Genomic DNA, 8,508 nt, shown 5'->3' with positions numbered 1-8,508 from the left:
TGAAAATACATGGACTTTGCAGAGAGACTCTCATGGGTGCAGTGGATGGTGTCGTGCTATTTCATTAGGGTGTTTGTTGTTTAATTAAATACAAAACCAGAACTGCTACTGGGGTAGAAAGAAGCACCTGGGCAGCAGGATCAGAGCTTTTTTCTCAGGATTGCTACTCAGCTTGAAGGAATATTTACAGCAGGGTAACCAACGTACGCTGCCATCTCTCAGGAAAATCACAGCAGAGACAAAGCACCAGAAGTTCTTCTATGAAGTGGCTACATGCAGTCAGTAGGATGTGCCCATTCATGTCTGACCTTTTCTAAACTGCCTCCTGGTTAAACTACAGAGCTCTGACTTCATCAGGGTTTTACCACCAGCTGCCTAGCACACACTTTTTCCCTGCACAATCAAACAGACTTTTTCTAGCCCTGGGCATAATGCCCTGTCAAACTGCACGTTGTTATTAAAGTCTACAAAATGCTCCCATCGTGGTGGCAGGAGCTATTGGTAGAGACGAACCATTTCTTAAACCATATGATTGTAAAAGGTTTTTGAGGATAACGGACTTGGAGTTCATAGATATACGGCACTTTGAAGAAGGCATGTTTTCCTTTTTAGCAAGTTGCTGATTTCCAAATTGAGACTTAGCTTTCAGATTTCAGAAAATACCCTCCTTACATACTTAATGAGCAAGCATTGCTTAAGGCCGTTACATCAATAGATAATTAAATTTAAAGTTTATGTAATGCTAGAGTTTGCTAAGATGGTGTTAGTATTGCTATAATGAATACAATCCTTATTTAGTTTTACTTGACAGTTGGTTTAAAAAATAAGTGGCTACATCTTCCAATTAAGCATCTGGATTTTATTCACTGAGCTTCCGCAGAGCGTGACCTGAAGCCCAGTTTACTTTGTGGAAACTTTCTGGTAATTTCAGTGGGCCCTGGATGGCCAAATAGTGTATTTACAGGTATTATCCTACTGTACGGACACTAAATAAAAATTTAGCTTTTCTGGCTGCTCGATTATGAATCACTTTTCAAATAATTTTTTTACAGGACTTACCTTTTCTGCTTTCTTACAGTATTGTGGCTCTGTGAAGGAATTTGCCGGTACTTGATGACAGGGCTCACATGGCATTTCTTTTTTGTGTCTGCAGCAAGCTATTGAAGACAAGAAAGGTATTTCTGGCTATAGTTACACCCAGGAAGAGCTGGAACGAGTATCTGCAGTGAAGAGTGAAATGGATGAAATGAAAGGCCAGACACTGGATAACATGTCCGATATGGTGATTTTTTTGCTTTAAACTGTTGAAGATCTGGTTCTTCAGCACATAAAACCAAGTTTAATATTTTTGTTTGGGTTCTTAATTTTCTTCTAGTCTATGTTTATATCTATAAAATATTTCCAACAGTGTATATCTGCAAAGGTAATCATGGAAAAGTGTACTGAAATGTGATTTCTTGTAATGTAGGAAGAAGAATTTAGAATTATAAAAAAATAAATCCTACAAAAGCATCCTACTTACCTGCCCTTTATTAGAGATATCAAGTCTTGTCATCTTCAATAATGTACTCTTTTGTGATTTCAGAAGTGGTTTCCTATTTGTTCTTTAGCATTAGTTGAAAGAGAAAGAATAGTTTGAATCTTTCATGGAATCTTTTTGTTTGTAAATCACTGGAGTTAAGAATTTGTTAAAAAAACACTTAATATGCCTGAAGAGCTAAATAGCTTGGCTTTTCCTCTATAGCCTAATTTTCAGTTGCCCTTAGATCTGTCATGTTTTAATTTAACTTCCCACATAGCCATAGAAGCAAGACAGAACTTGAGTTTCTAATTAGAAAATATTATACCAGAGCAAAAAGCAAAATAGCATTCTTTGAAATCATTAGGGCACTTTTAAAATAAAGTACTATCATCAAAACAGAATGACTCTCAAATATAAAGCTGGATCAAATCTGAATTTTCAGTATAAATATTTTAAAGTGACTCCGCATTGATATTTTCAAACTTTATTTAAACTATGCAGGTGTTTGGGTTTTTGTTTCTTTTCTTAAAGATTTCTTCCTTGCTCTCAGTCCACCACATTCCAAATTCTATAAATACACTATTAGTATCCTATTTTTAATGTATATTATTTTGTCCCTCAGGTAAAAAAACTGAACGCCATGGTGGCGGAGAAGAAGGCGAGCCTAGCTCCCGTTATCAAAGAACTGAGACAGTTGCGTCAAAAGTGCCAGGTTAGTAGAAGCACTGCTCTCGTTCTGGGTAAATGAAGTCAGAATCACAAATAAGTCTGATTTCCAGATCTCTGCGGCCCTTTACGGGGGTACAATCAGCTCACTAGGAAAGCTGGAGCTGGCAGGAGGAATCGTTTCCAACAGGCAACATTTTAAAGACTGGAATTCATAAAAGCCGGCAGTGAAGGCACAAAATCAAGCTGAAAGTTTTGTCCTTCTTAGCAATTAAAAAAATACGACACCAGGGAAAATTTGAAAAATGATGGTTCAAAACCAGAGCTAAGTTAGTTTTCAAAATTGGTTTCAGAGCTTTTTCTCTATCTCAGCACTAATGATCTCAATGAACGCTCTCCTTTTTAACTGGATTGCAAATCGTATCTCATCCAAATAGTTGAATAGATGGATCTACATCCTATGTTAGTCTGTAGGAATGACAGATTTATCCGTTTGTTTTCAAAATTTTGTAGAGAACTGAAAAACTCATTTGGGTCCACAGCTGTCGTAAGCTGGCTCGCTGCCCTAGGAGCAAATAGCGCTGTATGTACTGTGTGTCTACCGACCAAATTTCTAGAAAACTGACTCTTAATGGTTCTATTTAAAGTGTCAGCAAATGAAATCCGGCTCAGGCATTTGTTGTGTACAGCTAGGGAGCTGACTTTTCACAGGTGGCAATATGAAAAAAGCCTATGAATCCTTTCTTAATCGCTATTTGTGTAACTCTTTTCCCTTTCTTCTCGCAAACAATTAACTGACCTCATTAAAGCTCTGGATGTGGCTGTAGAGAGGAACTGTGTGTGCTGGGTATACAGCTGATCCTCCGGTACGAGTGTGAAGGCTTCCCCGTGTGTAATAATCCCTGTGTGCCCCCTGGGTTTGCGTTGGTGTCAGTGAGTGTGCCCGTAGCTGAGGCTGATGTGTGAGACCCTCAAGGATGCAGCCTGCCTCAATGTCCTGTGTCAGTCAGAATTTCATTTATGTTCCCTTTTGCCCTTTCTTCATAAGGAATTAACTCAAGACTGTGATGAGAAAAAAATCCAGTACAACAGTTGTGCGGCGGGGTTAGAGAGCAATCGCTCTGCGCTGGAACAGGTAAGACAGTGGCTTCTTTGTATGTATTGATAAATGCTGTGTGACGTGTTATTTGCTAATTTTCCCTGCCTTCCCTCTGGGTATGGGAAGCACAAATCCACTTCAGGTGGAAATGAGTCAGTGGTGATGCACAATCATGCAAATCACGGCCGAAGCTGCTGAGGAGCAGCCGCGCGTGTCTCCCGTTCTGAATAGCAACAGATGAACTCGGCAGTACCTCAGTCCATCTGCCGACATCCAGCTTTGATTAGAGAGGATATTGTAAAAGAAATCCTACTGACCTAGAGAGTATCTCCTAGGAAAGCATTTGGCCGTGAAATAAGGATTAATTTATCAACACAAATCTTGATACACCTTTAGCAGATTCATTAAATGAGCAACCATTCCGATGGATAATTAAAGCACTGAAATGGATGGCAGAGATGCTTGGTTGAATGGAACTGTCTTGTATTCCTGCATACAACTGGGGTTTTTTAAGTACAACCATATAGTTCTGAAGTACAAGAAGCTTGTGTCGATGTAGCCTCAGGTATTATTTGAACTATCAACCAATCCTTTAAGGTGGCGACAGTGTTAACACCTTCGTATGAATCCGCTTTTTCTCACTAGGTCACCTCTTGTGAATTTTATCTGGACTTGATTTTTCAAGGCTTTGCCCACGTAAGGAAGGCATTTTGAAATAAAAAAGGCACACGTTTGAAGTGTGGGCGGACACCTAGATAATTCTTCCTGCACTGTGTGCCTAAATCCAAGCAAAAGAAAAGAATCCACAGATGAACTTATGATGAAGCAGGCATTCCCTAAGAACCATTTTATAGCTGCAGTAATGTTTTTTCTTGGAGGACAAGTCTTAGGCATTTTCTAATGCACCATGACAATCACATCCACTGATTAAGGTGGACTTGAGCATCAGCAAACTCTTGCATCTCAGCGGTAGAATTCAGTTTTACAGCTGATGGTCTGAAAATCACACGGTGACGGAGCTTTGGAGCCGACTACTGCCCTGCGACCTGGAGCACATCAAGTCCGTCTGCATTACCAGGGTTCTTTAAGTGTGGACCATTTAGAAATGGGACCAACTCGCTATCTCCATGCTCCTCAGTGTAATTATGGATTGCCAATTAACATGTTAATACTATCAGCATGTCTTCTGTAGCTTCTAACGCGTGTTTTGCAGATGTGTTCCAGGAAATGCTTTTTCACAACCGTATCCAGCACTTAAGATGTGCTTGGGAGCAAGAGTCTTGGGAGCACTTGGGAAGCTCCTGTTAGAAGTCAGTCACCTTAATGAACACCTATTAACAACCATTTAGTGCCTCTGCGACGGAAACTGCAAATCTAAAAAACCCTAATTATAGAAACATTTAAGAAATTATCAATTCAGTATCATGCCCATTGCTACAGCGGAGTGACATGGTTTATCCAGCAACACAGGACATCTGTGGACTTTGGAGTTACGAAGTTTTTTGAAATCTTATTCTTGTATTACAGGAAGTGAAAGGACTTCTTGAGGAGTGCTTTCAGGAAGAAAGCAACTACCACTACATTAACTGCATGAAAAGGGTAAGATCACAAGAGGGACCAAACTGTTAGTTGTGAAATGAAATAGCCATTATGTGGTTGGGTTTCTTTAAATTCTGTATTTCCTCATAGAATCTAGAAATACAGCTGCAGCGTGCGAAAGAAGAAATGAAGGCATGCGTCTCCCCAGACCCACAGGAGAGACGAAAGGCGATTCGGTAAGTGTTTGTACTTGTTTCCTGTGCGTTAACTTGAAGGATATTCATAACCTAAGGTTGAAGTTAGGAATTTTCTCACTGGCATTTGAACTGGAGGAGTTCACCTGATAAATTTAGAAACGCTATAAGAATCTAAAAATAAGCAGGTCAAATTCCAGCATATACTGCTGTAAACCTACAAGTTCTCTCAGACATACCAAAAGATTTTCCCTTCCTGCTGGAGACTGAGGGCCCTTGATAGCAGCTGGAACTTGCAGCCCCTGTTGGCACAAGCTCCTGCAGGAAGCCTGGCTCTGCCAGACGTAACGCCTCCGCTGAGTTTCCCCCTGACCAACGTGCAGGAGTAGAAGGTCTACCACCTCTCCAAGAACTGCCCTCGTGTTCTGGCCATTTGTTGCAAATCTTCTACTCTTCTTTCAAGTATAACAGCTATCGCCATCACTGGCACAGGAATGGAGGATTGCATGTCCGTAAATGGATTTTGGCTTGCTCCTATTTGTAGTTCTTAGTGGAGGTAGAATGATTATTGTTCTGCACTATAACGCTGCATGGAATCTGGTGTCATCCACTGTCACTGGAGGCAATTTCTCCACTCGTGGAGTGAAAGAAGCTGTAGTTGAGCACTAAGGTTTTATGGGCTCTGAGATGGGGCTGTCGACAGGGATAGCGATGTGTCAAACTGAGTGAGAAATCTCCAGGGATTCCCTCAGGAGATACTGGGAGATGAGGTCTTCCTCCATCAGATCCTTCATGAACTAGAAGTTTCCCAACTCACTGGTACCAGTGGAGCCACATCTTCAGCTGTAGTAGAACACGAGGCAGAGATCTCTAGAAAGGCAAGGGCTAGGTTAATAGCCGTCAGAGAGACCTGAGGCAAAGATCCGAGGCATGAAAATGTTTAAACCCTACGTAGTAAACATTGTAGGAAAAATAAGAGTAAGAGAAGAAGCAAACCTACTAATGTTAGGGTGGGAGAAGGAAAGGATGAGGAGATAGAATGTGAGCAGAGGCTAAGAAGTCCCTTATGCCATCTCACCAAATAATGGAAGGCTGTAGGAAATAAAAGATCTGTCTAATGAAAGACGATTAAACAGCAAAATGAAGCAGAAGGCTGAAAAGAGAAGTGGCTGTGAGAAAAATCTTCCTGATGACGTGAATACTCCTTAGTACGAAAAGCTACAGAGCTCAGCCAAGCAGCTGAGAGGAAATGCTGGTCAACCAGCAGGCACCGTCCTTTTATGGCCTCGCAGGGAAGGGGAGGGTCCGAGTTTATCCCCAGATGCTGAGCGAAAAATGCTTCAACTCGAATGCTTGTGAAATGAATATCCACGAGGTGAGGATTCACACGGACAAGCCATCGAAGCCAAAGGCTGGAATTAAGCAGGAATCCAGTGATGTAATTCCAGGTATGGCGAAAAGAATGCGAATGGAGCGTTAGTGCTCTCTCCACTGTCCCTGTTTCACTTGCTAACTGCGGGCACAGAAGTGAGGGAAATTATCCCCTCACAGTGACTACACACATTTTTGACCTTGTGCAAGAGGTCACAAGACCTTAAATGGATTACAACTAAGTTCAATACAGAGAACTCTGGAAAATAGAAAATGAGACGATACAGTCTTTTTTCTAGATATCTTTTTAGAATGTGAATGTATTTTTCAGCAGACACTGGAATGTAAACGGAATAAAAACGAACCATAAATAGAACAGCACTTTCCGAACAACGTATTGAACAAAAAATGTCTTAATTCTGACCCTCTTTATTGAATATAAACTCCCTGTTCCGTTGAGTCACTTTTTAGGAATGTGATAAGTTAATTTGCTTCTCTAAAAATAGAAAGTTATGGGGTTTTTAATGAAGTTATTAAGTTGCATTCTTTCCAGTCATCATTATAAATAGTAAAGAAAAACTTACTGGGGAAGACATCTAATCTTCTGATGATTACTTTGAAAACTACTTAAAAAAAGAAGTATGTTCTTGAGGCCAAATGTGTGTGAACATGTGCAGTGGGCCAGTGGAAACAAAAAGAGCGAGCGTGGTTTTCTGTCTCTCGGATCTGGTGAGGATTGATGGGGCTCAGCTGTGCAGCAGAGCGCTTGGAGCGGCCTCAAGGCGGCTCTGGTTTGTTCTGGCCACAATTGTCCAAGACGGAGAGATCACGCAGAAGGATCCGACTCCGTTCCTCGCCCAGCTCCTGCAAGGAGGACACAGGCAGGACCCGGTCCTCAGCAGTCCAAGAGCCCCGGCTGAAATCCTGGTGTTCTTGGTGGAACAGAAAGAACGTAAGAAAAGTGATGCCTTGGTTCTACGCGGCTACTCGCCACGCTCTGGCAAACCTTTACACTCTGATGTCCTGAAGGCTGGCGTTTGTTTCTGGAAATAAGGATTTCTCTCTGCAAAATTCTGCCCTGAGCAATTTGGAAAGTTCTTTAGGTGAGCCAGGTTGTTTTATATTCTGCCAGCAAACTCTCAACCTCAAAGTATACCTGTTACACACACTGCAAAATCATGGACGTTGTGTTTTTTTTTTTTTTTCCCCAAGTGAATCAGTGACATTTCAAAAAGAATTAAAATAAGCACATAGTAACGTATCTGAATTGTGCTGTTGTGGTTTGCATATTATATTGTCAGGTTTCATGTATCGAGTTTGCATATGTCAGAAAGCGATCCAGCCACTTGTTACAGACAAAGGTGTACAGCCAAGATTTTTAATAATGAATGTCAACAGTTACGCTTCTAAGCCTATATTTAGGCCCCTAAATGCAACGGCTGTTTTCTGAAAGCGAGGAGCGCAAGGTGGTTCCATTGTAGTCACTGGATTTGTCGAACCCAGGATGAAATACTATTCCTCTTCATTCCTGTATTTTCCCACTCATTCTAACACTGCCTTCGCAGCAATTAAGGGCCGTGGGTTTGTAAACTCTGACGCTTGTACAAATGAGGCCGCTGGCTAACCTCAGAATATCACCAGGATAAATGCATTATTAAAAGAGATCAAGTATTTCTCACCTAAATGATCTTGCTGTTGTCTCCAAGCTGGAAGGGGCAGCGATCTGCTTCAAAGAGACCTCATCGAATGTCACTTTTCCCAACTGCACAACTGGGAGAGTTGAAAACCTCGTGCCCTTGATGTCAAGGGACATGTTGTCCAGTGACAAAAAGGTTTCTTCAGTCTTCCTCTTCTTATTTATGAACCTCCCAACACATTCTTAATTTTCCACGCTACATCAGCAATCTATCCTATTACAGAGAACCAAATCAAAACGTAACAAATCTATTTTATATTTCCTTTAGAGAACAGTATACGCGAATGATCCTTGAACAAGAAAACCTCGGGAAGGTAAGAATGACGGTTTCACCTTGGCCAGGTCATGTTTTTGTGGGGCTCATTGCCGAAGGCTGTGGTCAGTCTTTTATAAAAAGCATATTGCAGCCTACAAAGAAAGT

The 8,508-nt window shown here is 41.2% G+C and overlaps 1 protein-coding gene across 1 annotated transcript in view; it reads left to right on the top strand.

The window, feature by feature from the left end:
- The window catches only part of IFT81 (intraflagellar transport 81), a 37,566-nt gene that overhangs the window by 28,043 nt on the left and 1,015 nt on the right, over positions 1-8,508 (top strand). Inside the window, exons 12-17 of the mRNA XM_009870460.1 lie at positions 1,154-1,282; positions 2,145-2,234; positions 3,237-3,323; positions 4,815-4,886; positions 4,977-5,062; positions 8,356-8,401. Of these exons, the coding sequence (XP_009868762.1) occupies positions 1,154-1,282; positions 2,145-2,234; positions 3,237-3,323; positions 4,815-4,886; positions 4,977-5,062; positions 8,356-8,401 (510 nt within the window). The remainder of the gene's footprint in view (positions 1-1,153; positions 1,283-2,144; positions 2,235-3,236; positions 3,324-4,814; positions 4,887-4,976; positions 5,063-8,355; positions 8,402-8,508) is intronic.

This window comes from Apaloderma vittatum, unplaced genomic scaffold, assembly GCF_000703405.1.
Source record: "Apaloderma vittatum isolate BGI_N311 unplaced genomic scaffold, ASM70340v1 scaffold16745, whole genome shotgun sequence".
Lineage (NCBI taxonomy): Eukaryota > Metazoa > Chordata > Aves > Trogoniformes > Trogonidae > Apaloderma > Apaloderma vittatum.
The sequence above is the reverse complement of the archived record's forward strand: the minus strand, read 5'-3'. Positions and strand labels throughout refer to the sequence as shown.